This window comes from Rhipicephalus sanguineus, chromosome 4 (genome assembly GCF_013339695.2).
Source record: "Rhipicephalus sanguineus isolate Rsan-2018 chromosome 4, BIME_Rsan_1.4, whole genome shotgun sequence".
Lineage (NCBI taxonomy): Eukaryota > Metazoa > Arthropoda > Arachnida > Ixodida > Ixodidae > Rhipicephalus > Rhipicephalus sanguineus.
In genome coordinates this window covers 162,921,671-162,941,328 of record NC_051179.1, presented here as the reverse complement: position 1 = coordinate 162,941,328, position 19,658 = coordinate 162,921,671, and the positions used below count along the sequence as shown (strand labels likewise).

General features: G+C 43.8%; 1 protein-coding gene across 1 annotated transcript; it reads right to left on the bottom strand.

Moving 5' to 3' along the window:
- Positions 1 to 2,278: 2,278 nt before the first annotated feature.
- On the bottom strand, positions 2,279 to 19,027 carry LOC119391806 (uncharacterized). Its single transcript, XM_037659454.2, has 5 exons — positions 18,977 to 19,027; positions 14,888 to 15,045; positions 10,643 to 10,716; positions 9,880 to 9,963; positions 2,279 to 2,485 (listed from the first exon to the last, which is right to left on the bottom strand). The coding sequence occupies exons 1-5, from the start codon at positions 19,025 to 19,027 to the stop codon at positions 2,349 to 2,351; spliced, it is 504 nt and encodes a 167-aa protein (XP_037515382.1). The 3' UTR covers positions 2,279 to 2,348.
- Positions 19,028 to 19,658: the final 631 nt, after the last annotated feature.

Below are 19,658 nucleotides of genomic sequence, written 5' to 3'. Positions count from 1 at the left end.
TAGTAAATGAGAGTGCATTATTTTTGCCCTCTGTCAGATATATGGCATCCAAGGTGTGCAATGTGGTACCCGTACCTTCAAAAGGATTCACCCCAACAATTTACGTAAGAGCAGGTATTTATTGCGAACGAATCATGTAGGCTAAGGCAACCATATAATCTTATTTAGATGGGAGGACACTTTATTTAGTGATTTCTATATTACATACAGCAGGCCACATTTTAGTTATTGCAGGACGGGAATATGCGATATATATATATATATATATATATATATATATATATATATATATATATATATATATATATATATATATATATACATTACGCAAGCTTCTGCTCCGGCATCCTATGTCTGTTATGTAACTCTTACGTTGACCTAGGCCCATCGGTTACATATCTTCCTGAGACCCGAGTAAATTTGTGGCCACACAGGTGAAATAAAAACACCTTTCGGAATGCCCACACATACTGTATTAAACGAAAAAAAATGCGTCTGTTCGGCAAACAGTTTTTGCACACCAGTGTGTGCATTATAATGCACACTGGGTCTCAATGCACGGGACACTAACAACACTCGCCTATAATAAAAGTTTGTATTTGATCGCGAAAAGCAGTCTTATTTGTTGCGAAACTGCTAGAAGCAGTCTCGCGCAGATGTCACGCAAATGAAGCTGCTGCGCGTGATGCACCGGAACTTTGTTCGCTGAGAACACCCTGGGTTTCGGCACTTCGAGGAGGATCCCTAGTGCCCAATCTCTGGCATGTGGCTTGCTTGCGCAGTTTTTCTTGGCTCAGGAGGCGGGGGCGCGACCTTTGCTTTCAACAGCTTCCGCGGTGACTCATTGCCAAATTCTGCGTCACACCTGTCTTTCCACAACAGGTAATGGACAACGGACACCCTCATCGTATGGTATTTCAAGTCAATTTTTGGTTATTGCCCCAGAAACACGTTTCTATATCATTGTACCTTAGATGAAACAAACGCCAAAACCTAATGCCATAGGGTAACCAACCGCATGAGATTGGCAAACATACGCAGGAAAAAGCACCTATTCAGACCGAGTCTGCAACACTTCCTAAGTAGATTTAAAACATAATTAAAAATATGACTCGAATTATTGAGCAATTTGTGAATTACTTAGACGCCGTGATTATAACGTCAAAGACGAAAATGACGCCATGTTTCAAAGCGGCAAAACGTGGCTTACACTGTAGTATGTTTCCCGTGTTGCTGACCAGAGGCACCACATGATAGGGAGTGCGATTTCACGGAAAATGTTGGCTCTAATAGTGGCGCGAATTTCGAAAACCGGGAAAGAACAAATGTGCATTTTAATGCACGCGGGGTCTGAAGGGGCGATAGTTTGTCATTTTATTAATTCCTTTTGAATTTAGAAACATGTGTTTGAATTTTGCACGAAGCGGAAGTCTGTCGTCGACCGTAAGTCGCTGCTTATGAAACAAGAGTATCACCTTCGGATCCTGCCACAATGAAAGATACAAAAAACTAATACGGTCCCTTATGATGCCTAAGACGACTGGAAGGCGGAAGCCGTCTTCTTTTTCTTTGCAGTCGATTACAGTGATCCCGCCTGAAAGCTTTCCCCACCCAACGTGTTTTTGCACTGTCCCCAGAATCGCCGGAATTAGAAGCTTTGCACACCTCACGTCGTTTTGCAGTCCCTCCGTGATCGGCCCACCTTTCACCGAGCCACATACAATGTGGTCACGTCATAGTGACGTCACGTTGATGACATGATGACGTCACAAATTTCAGCGATCTGTGAGGTCATACGGTGGCGTCATCACATGATTTTTTTTTTTTTGCATCACGCGTGTTGACGCAGCCAACGCCGACGCCGACCGTCAGTTTTCGCGTTTTATGAGGCGACAATGGCGTTCGCTTCAAAAGATACAAAAATGCACATATATATTGCTATTGAACTCTAACATACCTCTCCCCAAGCAGAACCCTGGAAGAATATCAGGACGGCTACAGCTAAGTCTTTTCTCTAAACCCTTGTTTGCGAAATGCGACCATGCGATTTTTTCCAGTAGAATATACTGACATCATTGAAGCTTGGAGTAATGCCAGTTACGAAGACATCAGGAGCCAACCACAGCGCTGTTCACGTTCATTGTGGCAAAACTCCGCTCTCGCGTGTACCATAATTAGCCGAGCCCAATGGGTTGCAGAGGTGTGCCGTCGTTTATATCGGCTTCCAAAGGCAATGGTCGTAAAAAATACAACACAATAATAAATAATTTCTAGCATGGTTTATTTGATAAACATCCACACTTAGAAGAAAGCGGCTCTCTTGCTGCCGTAGGGCTGTGCTGTCCGTTTTACCCCGAACCTTCGCATCCTGGAGCGTAGTTCTGATATTTGTTTGATGTGCCACACAGCAAATCAAAGACAAAATCACAGCAGGTGTCATTCATTCCAAGTTGACTCTGTGGTTTCCACAAGCTGCACCCTTTACCTGCATGCATTTAAATGGTATGCGTCATGTACAAAAGACTTTATACATGGGCTTCAATGTGGTGCCAAAATCAGTTCGTTAGCTATAAGGAAGTTGTGTTCCCACTAGTGTTTCGCAATATTACATAGCGTACAAAACGATAGCAGGGCAGCAATAGTGTTCAATAACGACCTGCCGATCAATACGGCCGCGACAGAACCTTCAGACACAATCCACAAAACTGTCCTTCTACTATTTGAGGGTTTGAATGTCCCAGAGTCGAATTTCGACGTAATAATTTAGGGCTACAACACTGCTGGGAAAGTAGGCGAAAGAAGTGGTCGATCTAAATTGACAGGCACAGGTCATAAAACGATAGTGGAACTGGCATTCGAGGAAGCTTTGACAGTTCCACTGCGTTCACCCATTCATGTGGGTCAGTGTGGCAGAAAATTGATCATAGCGTAAAATGTTTGTGGCGCTCATAGTAAGGGGTCGCGGAGGTAAGGACAAAATTTCAGAAAAATCCGGACCCTTGCCGCTACCAGCCCCCATCTTCTATCACCGCACTTGCGCCCACAAGTGCATTGAATATTTGACCTAGCATATAGTTGTTGGGGATTAATGTTTAAAAAATTCAGCGATCATTACGATACTCCCTAGTGAATTACGAGCGCAGCTTCGTGTTGGGACAACGCCAACTGTGCTTGAAGTTTTGGCTATCTGCAGTTGTGGCGATGTCACATTCGTTACATATTGCCACAGAAACTTCCAGCGCTCGAGTGCCGCAGAGCACTTTGTACATTGCAGGCGTCGCGAACCAAGCGAAACTTCGACAGCCCCATTAGGACAAGCGAAGCCAGCCGCAGTGCACGTGCGAGCTGTGCATACGCACGACCTACGAACGAGGGGCTCGCGCGCGTTACGGCGGAAGAAAGCGAGGTTAGAGACCAGTGGCTCGTGGCATCGTCAGACTCCGTGTTCGCTCTCTTTCGTGCTCGTTCGCTCTATCGATTACGCTCAATTCAGGAACAGACGCCTAAGAGCTGCGCTCTGAGAACACGATATGATTATGAGGGACGCTGCAGTGGAGGGCTCCGGAAATTTTGACGACCAGGGGTTTATTAACGTGCATCTCAATCTAAGTACAAGGCCCTCTAGTATTTCACCTCTACTGAAATGCGATCGCCGTGACCGAGGTTTGATCACGGGATCTTCAGGTCTTCAGTAGAACATCACAACCACCAGACCACTGTCGCAGGCATCCACAGCAAAATAAGGAGTGGCGCTTCGCAGGTGTATTATTTGCAGAAAGACAATCCGGATGACGTAACGCATTTGGCGACACAATCCAATGTTGGTATAAGGGTTAGGTACTATATGGAAGTGAATGCATTGCGACTGTACACAGATATGATGAAAAAAGGAAACTTAGGAAACGCCGACCAAAATAAAATGGTTTAATAGCATTGAGAAGTTTCCGTATGAATATGTTCTCCTATGTGTGACACCCTGCTTGGGAGTTTGTAAGCAACAGCAGCGAAGGTGCTTACCAACAACCAACCGAAGTAAGGGTGTTAATAAGAACGCACCACCGGCACGCAGGGCTGGGCAAAGATACTTTGAAATTGTATCGCGATACGCAGGCAAGAAGTATTTGATACTCAGATACAAGATACTGCAACACTGATTGTATCCGATACGATACATTCCAATTGTATCTTAAGATACTTCGATGCATTCTGAAATTTGTTAATATATATCTATATAACGCATCATAAATGCCTATGCACATAGATGTTCGCTTGAAAATTTATTAACTGCGACCAATTGTGTTTCATTTGAATGAAAAGTCTGTTAGTATCTCAAAAGTTTTGTACTTCTTGTTCAAAGTATATCTGTTTCATTCCAAAAAAACTTATTGGCGCTGTTTTAGCTGCTTAATATGACAGCTCTTTATACATTTCGCTGATAGCGGTTCTTGCTTGTAGCAGGGCTGGGCAGTATCGCGATACAAGAATATCGCGATAGTATCTTAGATACTTTTGAGTATCTGTATTTCTGTATCGAGATACATTTGCAAAATGTATTTGTATCTCAGTAGTGAAATACGTTTACGATGTATCGAATATATCGCGATACAGTGTAGGACGCGGGTATCTGGTTACTTTTCTTTAGGAAATGAGCTAAGTGTTTCCAAGGAGGAAGGAATATTTTTTGTCCTAATCCAAGCAAAGGCGCGCTACCGGTCGGCGAAAGGTTCCCCGCACGCACGGAATGGTCAATGTGGTAAAAGCGGCTGACGCCACTGACGGCGGAATTGAGGAAGGAGTATTGTCAGCCTCTGCCAACGAAACTAACTGTTTCTCAAGGCAGGTATCGCACCCCTAATTTTTTTTTTCGGGCGGAAAGCCATTTCGCTAGTTTGCGAGTCTTGTCTTGAGGTCCAATCGACGCTGTCTAAATGACAGCCTACTTGAGATGCTGCTGTTGCTTAAGTGCTATCAGCGCAGCAACCTTGTGTCTAACAGACCTTATGTCTAGAATAAATGTATGCCTTTCCTAATGCACTGGCGTTCGCTAGTGATTGGAGGGATATTACAGCGAAAGCTGTTATGAGATCATTTCACCGGCCGTTTTTGGCGCCGTAGTTGTCCGCCGCCGCCGCCGCCGCCGCTGCCGCCGCCGCCGCCGGTGTCCGTAACCAGTATCGATCGAAATAAGAAAAAAAACTAAATAAGAAAAAAATTCCAGGATGGAACGAGGTTCGAACCTGGGCCCTCTGCGTGGGAGCCCAGTATTCAACCTCTCAGCCATGCCCGTGCTTGAAACTGCTTTGCAAAAAGGTCCTATACAGGCTTCATGTCGGGAAGGAACCACATTAGCATATGCAATATAGCGTGGTAGAAGAGTAAAATAAGCACCAAGCGTCGCACAACGCGAATTCTGTAACTAGGCGTCACACAATGCGAATTGCGCAACGAGTAGTTTGTGAAATGCTTCCAACCCATTACAAAGATCTCTGCCATAATTCTTCGTCGTCATCAGGCACAGCATCAAGAAAGTGCGCATAATGCCTTACATGCGTTTAGCAGGTACCACGGATCTCCGTAAAATGACGAAAAATGGTACAGTGCCTGCTGCCATACTTCTCAAAATTAGAATGATTTAGAGCGTAGTGAGTTCCTCGCAAGTGCACTTGTATTGGTTGCTAAGGAAGCCTATAAGCGCAGATCCATTTCCTCGGGGTCTCGGTAAAATTGCAATGCTTTATAGCATAGTGGGTTCCTCGCAAGTGCACTTGGATTGGTTGCCAAGGAAGCCCATGAGCGCATGATCCATTTCCTCGGGGTCTCAGTAAAGTTCTTCGCCCCCCCCCCCCCGTCTCTCTCCCACGTCAACGTATGTTATACAGCATGACGGGAGAGGGAAATAGCGAGCGGGCGTCACGCAATGCAAATTACATAACTGGTGGGCCGTTTAAAGCTTCCAACCCATTACAAAGGGCTGAGCCATAATTCTTCATCGTCATCAGTCGTCGCGTCAACAAAGTGCACATAATGCCTTACAGACGTGTAGCTGGTGCCTCGCTTCTCCGCAGAATGACCAATAATGGCTTAGTAGGTGCTTCCCAACTTCACAAAAATTGTGATTTATGGCGTAGTGGGCACCTTTCTAGTCTACTTGTATTGTAGCCCCAAGAGAGCTAACAACGAGCTCTAGAAACGCCACTCTTCCAGCTTTCGCTGTGACTGTGCTGCGGTTTCAGCGCAGGCCACGCCCCGTTCGTTTTTTTTGACTTCCAATATTTAATGCATTGCAACACTAATCACAATATTCTCCTGCACCTAATAAATGTCTTAGCAGAGCATCAGCGTCTTCGAAATAAGAAAAAAAATGTATTCCAGTATTCGGATTCTTGTATCTGTATCCCTGTAACTGTATTCCGGGATACTTTTTCGCCTTTTTGCAAATGTATCTCCGAAATATCCCGTTACGTCCAATACATATGTATCTCAGTATCTGTATTTTAGGCTTCCAGCCCATGTATTTCGATATCTGTATTCCGGAATACTTTTCTGAGTATCTCTGCCCAGCCCTGGCTTGTAGCTTTTGCAACTGATGGGAGATAGTCGCTGCTCTGCTGGCTGACCTGCAAGCGGGTTGCCAAGTGACCATATGAACTTCAATAAGAAGCCTCCGCACGATGGCGCAAATACCGCTGTGGAGTTCTACCTTGCCGGTAAACATATTACGGTTTTCGCAATAACGGATCACCGCACAGGTGTACGTCACCAAGAACATGTGCTCCCAGAAACGTTTCAGAAGAACTGTACAGTTGCGCAAAGCGCTGCAGGACACCGCCGTTATTCACGTTATCGACACTTATAGATCCGATTCACGTTATTCACGTTATTGACACCTACAGATCCGATTACCTGGTGACTAGCAACAGTAAAAGGATTCAGGGAAGCCTAAACAACGAAAACCAATATATCAAAGCAAAATAGAAAAGCGGTTCCGTATCAAACACAGCGAATAAGTATAGAAACACGATACAGGAGGCACCCCCACGAGCTAATAATAAATTTAGGTTTTACGTTGAAAAATCACGATATGATTATGGAAGACGCTGTATGGAGGGCTCCGGAAATTTTGACCACCTGGGGTTCTAAAACCTACATATAAGCACACGAGCCTGTGCCATTTTCTTTCCATCAAAATCCGGCTACCGTGACCTTCGGGCCAGCAGTCAAGCGCCATAAGCACTGGACCACCGCGGCGGGTAACCACTAATAGCTACGACAAATAAATTCAGTGCCTATGGAAAATGGCGTAAAACGACTCTTTTGGACGCTCATGAGCAAAACGGAGCGATGGTATAACAGTGTTTCTCGAATATCTTTGCCAACGCATTTGGCGCCTAATAATTTACGTTATTATAATGCAAACTCAAATTTGCTAATCTACTTAGCAGTAAGCAGAATAATCGTTACTGTATACTCCAGGTGCGCCCGGATTATTATAGACTTTTTCTCAACATCACCGTTACATAACAGTAAATTCAAGTGGAATATATGTATATAAGCTTATATTCCACTTGAAGAAGAACAGAAGCAGAAATGACGCATACAGTTAAAACTAGGGGGAATAAAGCAGAGAGCTTACATTGGCAGCACGTTAAAGGCATATTGCAGTAAGCAGACCGGCAGAAAAAAAACAATATAGAGACATAGGTAATGTACGGGATGGAAAAAAAGGACAGCTAAGAAATAACTTCTGCTAACAACCAAATTATGACTTTAAAAACTCTTGAATAAACGAAAAACAGACGTACGCCAAGATAGCGTCTGTTAGGTGAACCTTTGTTCTGTTAAATTCAGCATCGGTAGCGTTGGTGCCATAACTGTTAGAATCTTATTTGCATATAAGTCAATCTCATTGCATGTAATGCAAACTTACATTCACGAGATCCTTCAAATCACCTGAGTGTGAAAGCCACGAGAGGCAAAGCAACCCGCCATTCTTGCATTCTTCAGACTTCGTAACGAAGCACCACACAAGAGGAACTTCGATAATAACGGCATCAGCATGTGTACGAAAGACGCCAGACGCATTGTAGTACGCGGCACAGGAGAGTGGCTAAGTGCCGGGTGTCATGGCACTGACCAAAACTAAAAAAAAACGATTAAACAAAAATTTGGCTGGGCGCAGACGTTAGCGCGCTTGTCTGACGACGCGAACGCCACCTCGTAACTCTGCTCAAACAATATATAGGGATGCTCGGATCTTATCGCCTATCCTCGATGGAAAAGTCTTGCGTAAAGATAAAATAATGTCACTGCCTTTAGTTTTATTCCGGTGACTTAGTGGCAGCAGTATCAGCTTGAGAAGCTCGAGCTCAGCCAACGTTTATTGCTTCGCACGGTGGTGGTGCGATTGCAGTACCTTGTATCTTAAGATACACGATACATTCTTCAATGTATCGGAAATACAGATACAGATACTTGTTTTGCGAGACGTATCGCGATACAGATACAAGATACCCAACACGTATCTAAGATAGTATCGAAGATACATGTATCTTCGATACTGCCCAGCACTGCCGGCACGCCTGTGTACTGTACCGCAAGCGGAGGAGCATTGGTCAAGTGTTCTGAGCGGAGCAGCCGGTGAATTGGAGCAGTTTCACAGCGGCTGCCCAAGACGCGAGAATGCGTTTATAACGCTAATTACTTCGATCTCAGGGGAGCTTCGATGAAGCCAGTGTATAACACTTTCGCATTAAGAAAAGGGAAGCAGGACGCAGTGTTAAGCTCACTGCCAAATATCTTTTTGCGCCGAACTGGCTTAGTGCAGTCTCTATAACGAAGCATTGGTGGTCACAACAAAGGCTACAGGTACCCGATTGCTTCAATTTGTACAAAAGAATCGCATCATGGCTCTTGGTAACGCATGTAGAGCTGCAGCGGATGATGACTATCGCAAGTCATCAAGAACCAAAGAGTGGAACTGCGGGTACACCTGAAGTGGCATTCTTCTTCCCGTGCCTGCCAATAACGAGTGATAGGAACGATCCACGTTTTAAAAAGCCAGTAGACAACCCCACGGTAAGAAATGTGTGATGAAGCGATAACTGCGCACTTGTACGATGTGAACAAACTGCCACAAGAATTTTGCGAATAAGTGCACAGGGTATATAACAGCCCGCTTCGGCTGGTTCCGGTTCCTCGCTCGGCCTTCTTACCCTTCTCGGCAGCCAAAAGGCGCGGGCGTAGCCCGCTGTCGTGTCTACGCCCACTTCGGCAACGTAACACAATGTGAGCAATTAGGTCATCGGCCTTCAGCCAACGACCGAGCAAGGCTTCCTCCACGTCTCGCTCGTGTCAGAGGAGGCGCGCAGCGGTGTAATATTTGCAACGTGTGGTCGCCGCGGCTGTCTGCACGAATTGGCGAGCTTGTTTTAGAGATGTAAGAAAAAGTCGGAGCCCTTTTACTGGCTCTTTAAAGCCAGTAAAACCAGATTTTGCATTCAGGAAGCAATTTCGCTGCGCCGGTAATCTTTGACTCATGCTAATCTTCCACTGTAGCGGTACCTGTACGTCACTGGCTGCGTGCCGTCTTGAAAAAGCATACATTGTTATAATAATGAGAATTAACACGCAATAATGCCAAGGAAAGTATAGGGGGTGTTATTTGTAGCAATTAGGATATAAATGTGAAGAAACTAAAGTGGACGAAAAGATAACTTACGAGCCCCTAACAGTCATCTTCTTTCCTTCATAAATTGTTAAGGAAATCAGTCTTCTAGTTTGACCATTGTTGTTACTCTACGAGTGGTTAGACTACTGAAGATGGCATTCTTGTAACCAAGCAAATAAGAGGAGGTTTTACAAGCGGGTACTACTTCTCACCTCCATCAATGTAGCTGTGGCGGTAAACCTTGCACCTCTGGCAGTCTCTGTATGCAGTCGTGTAGTTGAACGTAACATTGGGATCTGTTTAGGAAGAAAAATATTATCAGGGTATGCGGTACGCAAAATAAAGGACAATTGCATGGTAACGCAACCGAGACAGCATTACAAGGTTTGCAAGTGATCCTGACAAGATATACTGAAACGAATGCGTCCACTGTGTGGAATATTCGTGATCGTGGTGGCTTCGATGTAACCTAAAGCGCCCCTGTTTTTATGTGATAATATAATATAGTTAGAAGACACTGCGGTACACGAACGCTGAAAGGTCCCATAATCAAAGCTGATCGATAGTTCAATAAATAGGGCAAAGTATCGCAAGTGGCTTAAGTAGTTGCCGTACAGGAAATATGATCACAACATGGTGAAACATATTTTGACGCGACTTCTTTCTCAGCGCTTCAGAAGGCACGTAGACGGGCTCATGTGACACTACATAAGATTCCAATCTAACTATGACTTGCCACTGGAAATGGCAATGCTAAAATTTATGACGCCCTGCCGGTGAGCTGGACGCGCAGACATGTATTTATTAAAATTTAGAAGTTATGACAAGAGAGCTGGAATATATTGGCGGAGGCTAATCAATTGGGTAAAGGCCGAGGTATTGACCGAGATATCACACACCTGACAAAAAACCATTACAGTGCCGAACAAGTGCCTGGGCGCATTCATCCCGTTCTCTAATGCACTAAGAACTCACCGTCACCACTGTGCACTTTGATGACGTTCTTCGCATCATATCCCGCAGAAGAAACGAGTGTGAAGGTGACGTTACTGAAAAATACGGGCCAGATATATTAGTGAGGGTGCCGTGAGCACTGTCATTATCAGCAGCGTAAGATGCTCACGTGCCCCTTAAACCATTCCGCTTGCTTTTCAAAGCAGTGTCTGCATTTGTGCTGCTTAATACACCCCCTGTCGACGAGCCGTGGCAGATTAGCACGTAAGGTGTCAGGCGGCTGAGCTCTATGGCGCGGGTAAAATTCCCAGGCACCGCAGTGTCGTATCGATACGGGCGAAATACAAAGAGCAGCTCTGTGCTTAGGCTTAGGTGCCCGTTAAAAAAACCTGACGCGATCCAATTTAATGCGTAGTCCTCGACTATATCGTGCCTCACAATCATGTCTTGCTTCTAGTTCGTAAAACCCCAGCTATTCTCATTAAATTATACTCCTGGTGACGTTGTTGAAAATCGCGCAATATGTTAACCGTTCGCCATTTTATTGAGTTCGGTACGTTATAAGTTTTTACATTAGTTTAACTACACTGTAAAGGAAAATGTACCCAGCTGGGAGGACTTGGGGGATGGTGCTCCCGCCTAGCTCCGGTGACCTCTCCCCAACTCGAACACATCGGAATGTACCGGAGTACGTTCGTCACCGTCGTTCTCCTCCCGCGGGCGATGGAGGGAGGAAAATGGCGCTCATTCCCTGATTACACTCCGGTGCTCATGCCGCAAATACTTCGGCGGCATCGCTCAGCGACTTTCATTGGCTGCTGGATGAGTGACGTAGGCAGCCTCGCCGGGTGGCCGGTCTCCGGAAACCATTGTTAAAGATGTTCCCTTTCGCCCGAACTGTCGCGCGGTCTCTAACCAACACTTGCTTTCTAACGGTAGAGTTTGGTTGGGTTATCGGGATGATAACCCGCTCCCCCCCCCCTTGCTGGACCGGACGGTGTGCACAGCTAACAAGAAGGAGAGAGGGTGGCCGCTGCGGGGTCAGTCGGCTGCCGAAGAGTGAAGAGAGACGTTCAAGCGACAATGGATGGATCCTTTTTTAGCTCTCCAACAGTTGTAAATATTTAAATGAACTTCTTGTATCATTTGAAAACATAGCGTCATGGAGTTACTGAAATCCAACCTTTTATAACAACCAAGATAGCACAGGCCAAGCCACAGGAATCGAAGTGCAGCGAGGATTGTGCGAAGCCTTCGGCCGCTTTCGGAAAAAGGAAGTGAAACTTGCACCTTGTGGACATTAAAGCGACTAAACGCGTCAACGAAGGTTGTCATCTCATCGAGAGCAGCAAGTTGCGGGACCCTAATCGTGTGATGGTGCCGTGCAGCAAACAACATATTGTGATCTCGCGAGTGGCAACAAGAGGACGGTCGCGGGTGCGGCGTAAACCTGGTGAGTGAGCTCTTATTGAATTATCTGCGCCATTTTCGTCCAAAAGTCCTAAAATTGGGTACTGTTATGTTGGTAACCAAAGTGGTTAGCAAGACTAGGTTGGCATTACAGGATGGCAGTAAAAAATCCAGCGGAAATTTCGAAAACGGGTTGTTTGGACCAGGTGTTTTTTTTTTTTAATATGTATAACTGCGGTAACTTTAAACACAGTACTGCAATATTTGGAGTGCGGAGTGACGCTAGCGATATACATTGATGGAAAACATCATAGTTGTGGGTAAATTCAACAAAGTGTTATTAAGTGATAAGTAAACGTAATTGATAAAGAAATATTGTCGTTCTGGTTAGTATAAATAAAAGTAATTTTTGTTCGCTTTCGATATTCATATACGCCAGGTCAAGGTATATCATTACGTGTTAATAATCTTGATCTTTCATGTAAACTGAACTAATAGAACATGAAAAACTGAAATCGGTGTTAAGCTTTTATATATTTCGCGAATTGAGCTACAGAATAGTGTTTGGTACAGATTTTTAGAATGCATGATAAGTGGTATCCAAGATTGACACTTCGGAGAATGTGGTCCGTCCATAACTTGAAAGGGAGAGAGGAGTGCCGAGACCAGTTTGTGGGTGACGGGGAATGCGAAATGAAGGCAGGGGTCGCTTGTCACAAAAACGGGTTGTAGGGCGCTTGACGTTTCGTTCGAAGGAGGGTTAATGTCTGTCGAACCCCCTTCCATGTTTCGGGTTATTGTAGTTGTACTGGTTTGAGGACAAAAAAATTTGTGCAACGCATTAGAGAGCACGCCTCAGCGTCGTTGAGGCGAGGGGAACGAAATGGTGAACGAAAGAAAATGATGGAGACGGAGAGGGCACCTTCTTGAGAAATGAGGAGTCTTTTCCGTGTTGCTGGGGGCGGGGGCGAGGGGTACAATCGCTCTGCGGCTTTCATTTTTCTCCTTTCCGCCCTGCTGCCAAGACCGTGTATGTAATTTATTATTATTTTTTTTGGGGGGGGGAGGGGTGTTGGAGGCACTATTAAACCTCAGTTTATTTCCCCGACCAGATAGTTAAAACTTTCAAGATGTTCACCTTGAAGTAGAGTGCCTCTGTGAATAAAACATTTCTCTCTGACGAACAGTGCATCTTTCTCTGACGAACAGTGCTCGAAGACTGGACAGTTTGGACCTGGACAATGCAACGACGCTGGCCCGTGAACAAAAAAGGGAAAAAGGAAATTCCTCGAATGCTGGCGCACACATCGTGACGCTTCGGCGTGCAACACCATCCGTGGCCTCCCGCCGGACGTTTGCAATGACCTGTGTGTTGAGTAGACTGGTCGACATTCCCTCATTCCCTCATTCCCTGTCAGTCTGAACTGAAAATGCAATTTGGTTTTGGCATGAACCAAAAGCATACGAATAAAAACAAGACAGATAGAGATCGCTTACGTTACTTGATTTGAGGAGTTGATTTGTCGATAGCCCTTCACGTGTTTATTGGAGAAGGAAAACTAATTGAACTACTTTGCACTGGGAATTACAGATCGTTATGTACACATGAGTGTTCTTGAACACTCATGTACACATGAGTGTTCTATGCAAATTATCGAAAAAAAATAAAAACCGTTTACTTAAGGTGGTAGGCCACCTTGAAAAGTCAAATTTTTTTCACAAGGTCGACTTTTAGTTTTTTTTGTTTTTTGTGCACGCCAAAACATTCAATATGCTGCTACAAAAACTATCCTCCTATCATCATTAGTTTACAAGTTAGAACAAGTTTTTCACACACCATGGTCGTATAGCAAAACCGAAACCATATTATGTTTTTTCAAAAGTGTCTATATTAATGACATTCAAAATACTTTATAAATTTTATTGTGACTGTTACACAAGAGGATATCATTAAATATAACTTTGTGTTTCTAATTGTTTTTAAATTTCTAGAAACGGCCACAGGGGGACGCACACCTCTTGCAAGCTCTGAAATCTGTGACTGCGTTTTTCTCAAAATAAGAATTTGCTCCAAGTCATGTGACGCCAACTTTCATAACTTTTTCCTCAATGTGTACTTCAAACTGAAATTTTGTATAATAGTGTACAACGTATATATCTGTGCAAGGAACTAGACTAAAAGGAATTGATGGAATACTTTTAAATTCACAGCTAACTTTGCAAGCAAGTTCAGTCTAAATATGCTCTATTTCCCCGTCTTTTTGGTTTTTTTTAACATTACTTCCTTGATATTTTCTGCATATTATTTATCCTAGTTTATTGCATAGCTCCAACGTTTAGTTTTACAAATGCCAAAGCTTTACTGAATTAAGCTACCCATTACTTACTTATCACGGCTGGCGTGACTACCACTTTTAAGGCAATTTTTGAAAAAGATAACCTCCCAAAATAAATAATCAATATTATGCCCTATAAACGGCTGGGTAATAAGGTAAAAAGGACATGCTTGGTTTGAAGAAAAAGTTAATTCAACGCTGGCTGCTCCTAAAAAAAATTTTTTTTAGTGGCCTATAATTAAGTGATTTGCGTATGCAGACTTTTGAGCTGTAACCTGACTAGTGGAATCCTCGAAAATTCCCGCTCTTGTCAGATCGGCACTCTCTCAGCCAGTTGTATAGATAAATGTGCACGCGAGCGCTGAATATATGGCTTTTTCTGGCTGATGATTGACCAGCAAAATGTAAGACGTAATCGAAAATAAAGAAGCAACCGGTTCACATATCACACTGATAAACTACAGAAAATATTAATTGTTGGGGTTTAACGTCCCAAAAACTATCAGGTAAGCATTCTTACAGTGACACATTCGGTGAATACTGGACAGTGGCTGGCGTAGATCCGTCCGTATACGGGCCTGTTTCTGTTGCCCTAATGCAGGTCGCATTTCCTCCGAAATAAGGGTCCTCCTCGAAGTTGCGGTACACTTCGTACCACGTATCAGTGAACGGAAAGCACTGAGCAAAATAAAGAAAAGCGCTTCATTAGCACGGTGGTCCATTCAAAACAATTGGTAGAGGAATTTTTTAAGGACTGTCTTAACGATTGCAAATTGTATGTAATTGTACGTAGAAATAACGAGCATCCAAAAGTTAGAGAAGAGCTCATTCCATAAAATAGAAATGCTCTCAGCAAGGTCTCTGAGATTGGCTTACTAGCGTGCAGTCTGTCATATAGAGCAAATTTCATTTCACAATTGTCGAATCCAGTTTCTACTGAACTCTATTATGCGCGCATGGATGAATTTTCTAGAATTATAGCCCAGCAACTTGACTGGGTTGTGACTATTCAATTTTCTATATTGTGTCATGGCACTTGCTGTATTACTACTTCATGCACAGAACCTAATGAAGCCAACAAGCAATGATGCTCAGGAACGTATAGGGTACTATTTTGTATATTTATAGCCTTAACGCAGTAAATAGTACATCACTGGAAATGAGTTGAAGTGGAGGAAGAAACAACTTCCTGTCGATGGGTGCCGAACACATAACCTTCCAATTACACGCCCGATGCTCTACCAATTCAGCTATAGCGGCGGTCGTTCCGCCGTCCATTTCCCTGGCATTTCTGTGCGTGTATAAATATGAGAGCGTTAGCCGGAGCCATTCGTAGCAATGTCGTAGCCATGTCGTAGCCAAATTCGCAGAGCTTGGAACGAGTAGTTCGTTGATTGTGGGATCGGTTCTCACGACCAGAAAGTTATTTTTCGGTCGACCTGAATTGATTTGAATTAAGGTAATAATTACTGCATTGAGGTGAAAACTACAAATAACGTGCACTAGCCTTTATTGGCTTCATTATCAGGTGGATTCATTATGTTGTGTCTAAAAAAAGAGCACCTCGATCAAGCCCCCTTCTTTCGAACTTCGTACGCAGTACATCGAAGTACAAGGTGCTGCTGATGAAGAGACTCCTTCTATTCAGGCTGAGGACCTGCCATGGCTGTATTAATTGCATGAGAGAACCCACAAACCTAGCAAAAGAAGCGCGCATGGCAATATTGAAATTTGGTAGCCGTTGCTAAGTATATGTTTTCCATTACTAGTCAGTCCTGTAGTTTTGTTACCTGGCATAACCGAACATGAGAGAATTGACGCTTAGGAGGAGCCAAACGTTCCTCGGGTTCGTACATATACGCAGATGCTTCAGTTCAGGAAAGGGAGGGGTAATAGGTAGGCAGGTGCTCGATCCCCCTCCCTCCCCCCCCCCCCCCCACACACACACCGTTCACTGGGACACCGCTAATTAGCGGCTGTATTTTGTTTCAGCAATGTAGTATAATGCCAGAATGGACCATGCACAAGAAAACGTTCAAACTTGGATCCCCAAAAAGCAAGAATTATTTTGTGTACCGCACAGTTAGCCCGGCTTAGCAGCAAGCTTATGAAAGGGTGAATATTGAGTGACGCCAAAGCAAGCACTCTATAAACATTTGTGGTTCTACACACACCATACACTGCCCTTAGGTTTACCATGTTTCACTTACGTCCTCTTCATTTTGGTAATGTTGAAGGCTTGGATCATCTCCTATGAGCTTCTCGCTTGCAACCGGCCCAGAAATCATGCATACGCACATTAGTAGAACAGCGCTTTCCATCACGAAGCCGGTATTCTGCTTGTTAAAGCAGCAGATTTACTGTGGCTTCTGAGCAAACCATCATCTCTTATATACACCGCGACGCTGTACACGTGTAGCGGATTTCGCGCTAGTCGGTGGAGCCTCGTAAAAAGGATATTTCCGGTGCTCTGTGATATTGCAGCACGAGGAACAGAATACGTGCTGTCGAGGCCACGAACAAACCTTTGCTTGTGTAACCCAACCTTTATTCTCATTTACCTTGACAACCATATAGAAGGCACAGCTGCGCAAATTTTGCATTCTAACGTTTTCGGCTATCTTTCCTGGATTCTAGGTTCAAATCCCATGTAATGCGCCTTGTGCTTGTTGCACGAGTGTTGCGCACTGCAATACCGTCTATCACTTCTTTCTTCTTTTGTCCATCATTGTACGCTTTGCAGGCATTGGGATCATTTCATTAACTGGAACGATAAAAGCCCACTAACAAAAAATGTGAACACAATACCATTAAACGATGCAGGTATGAGTGGGGGCAGTGACAAAACCACGTGGAATTATTGCAATTAAGTGTTCGCATGGACAATAAAGGAGAGTGAACATGTCGATGAAAACGCGATGTGGGAAAAAGCAGGATCGTCAAAGTAACGTTGCTGCACTGAAGCCTGCCGATTCTTTGGTAGGTAGGAATTTATAGGTCCTCGTAAAGAAGTGTCGGTCATCACAGAAATGATTCCCACGGAAATGATTATCCCGCCCCCCCCCCCCCCTCCTTCCACAAGGGCCCCTTCAAGCTCATTATTCCCATGAAAAACGGACCGGGCGTTTCCTCTTGCGTAAGCAGCCATCGACGGCAGGCGTCGCACCCGGGCTCTTAGTGCGACAGAGATGGCCGGCTCGTTTTAATCAATGCTTCGCGGGCGGTCGTGGCAGCGCTCTCGTCATTTTACTCGCACGTAGAACATACGACGCGCGGGGCGATGTTATTGATTTGGATATATACGGAACATGAGGCAAAGGCGACGGCAAAAACTCACCGAGAGTCTCCATATATTTGCTATCGGAATGAAAAGAAAACTAGGGCTCGAGCGGAATTCCAAGCAGTCGAGTATCCCACAAAAAACCACAACTGATTGTTTTTTCTTTCTTTTATGGTTTTTATTCGCACGAGAAATGAGAGAGAAAAAACGAATATGTCCTTTCTAAACGTAAGACCGCACAATCACAAATACATAGCACTAAAACATTCCCACACATATCTGAAACGCGTACATCAGGTATCGGCCTATTCCAAACATGTAGTAGAACAGCCGTAGGGATAAACAATACAAAACACCGCTCTACCTGAATTTAGATTTGCTCATATGCATCTCTGTGTTGACTGCTCATTCTTTTGAAGTGGCTTGTTGAGTATGCTAATGGTCCTGCGTTTCTCTACAGCATGGCTGTATTCTCAGGCTATGCATTCCAATGAGAAGCATGTCGAAATGTACATGATAACAACTAGCTGGCAAAACGTATCACACGGAATGTGTATTTAGATCAAATCCTTTTATAAGCGTTCGTTGGAGCACATCCCAAAATAAGATTGCACCTCTATTGCTTAGAAATCAATGTTCAGTTGTTTTTTGGCATGTCACACTGGGGACAATTAGCGGGCCACACGAACATATCTCTCGTCTACATATGTAATTTAATGAAGAAGGTATTTGTCGAAGGTGTCAGCGGCATTTTACGAACTCAATTTAGGACATCATGCCCTGACAGCATTCACACTCAATATTTTAAATGTACTTTTGTGACACTCATTGTAAATAATAATTTGAACCCCACACTGTCGAAAAGCCGGCATAGAAACGCGCTACGCGCAGGAATGCTCAGAGACAAGGTCGTTGAGAAAAGTCGGTGAAACTACTTGGTCAGGTAACATATTCCACAGTATTGCTTGCAAGATGTCTGAAACAATAAGCTAACAACTGTCGTGAAAAAAGAAATAGCGAGATACAATTTGCGGCATTTGCCAGACGCACGTAAATATCTACTAGGGCCAGCCAAGCTGCAATAACCAGTCTGAACGTACTCTGTTAGCTTTTATATTCGTAAGTTGATAAGCATATAAACTTCACTCAGTGCACACAACACAAATAGACACCATTGAAAGGAGAAGGTTATATGCCGTAAGCGTTGCGCTAATTGTTTTATATGGCAAAACTTTTCAGTTTTTTGTAAAGTGGAAGCCTGCAACAGGTTTTTGGCTACAAACCTTTTATATGTGTTTTATATTTAAATGTGAAGACTCTCCCACTAACCTTGTAGCTACCTCTGGGCTCCTTAGCTAGAAGCGCGAGCGAAGCTGCCATGTTTAAAATTAATGAATAAGTATTTCAAAATTGACATTTCAAATAATGTTTCTTCACAACCACGAGCTACTAGGTACAAATATACGAACACTTTAGTAGACTACAAATGTAAAAAAGACGTTTTTAAGTGCTCCTTTTTCCGATTGCCTTCCGTGAAGGGAATGTGTGGACGACTCTCACAACTCACGCTGAGTCACCCAGTGAGTTTGAGTCAAAAATATAAAAAAAATTATCCTATCAAGTTCAAACTGCCAATGGTAATATTGGATCATGCAAACCAGAAGTACATGTACCTTGTGTTTGTATTCGTGTGTACAGTGTAGGATGTTTAAATGGCCAGTTTATATAATTGTTTATTTATTCATTTATTTATTTCACAATAGTGCAGGCCATAACAGGCCCAAGCAGGGGTGGGAAATTAAACAAAGTCAAACAAGAAACTTATTATCAACTAAAAAAATCGGGTTTACAAATTGGTAAATTTATATGTAGGAGTGTTTATAGATATATTATGTAGCGTAAATTGCCTATGTAAAAGTGCAATGTTGATGTCACAACTTTCTTTGTTTTTATTTGCCTGACAGCTCGATGACCGTTTTTTGTATCTGCACATAGTGTCCACCTGCTGTGG

What these genes read in the sequence shown, in the direction of transcription:
- LOC119391806 (XM_037659454.2), bottom strand. Translation starts at nt 19,027, where the DNA reads ATGGCAGCTTCGCTCGCGCTTCTAGCTAAGGAGCCCAGAGGTAGCTAC. An exon ending in TATTCACCGAATGTGTCACT is followed by an intron (nt 10,717 to 14,887) that starts GTAAGAATGCTT and finishes CGTATTTTTCAG; the next exon opens with TAACGTCACCTTCACACTCG. An exon ending in CCACAGCTACATTGATGGAG is followed by an intron (nt 2,486 to 9,879) that starts GTGAGAAGTAGT and finishes AAATGCATGCAG; the next exon opens with GTAAAGGGTGCAGCTTGTGG.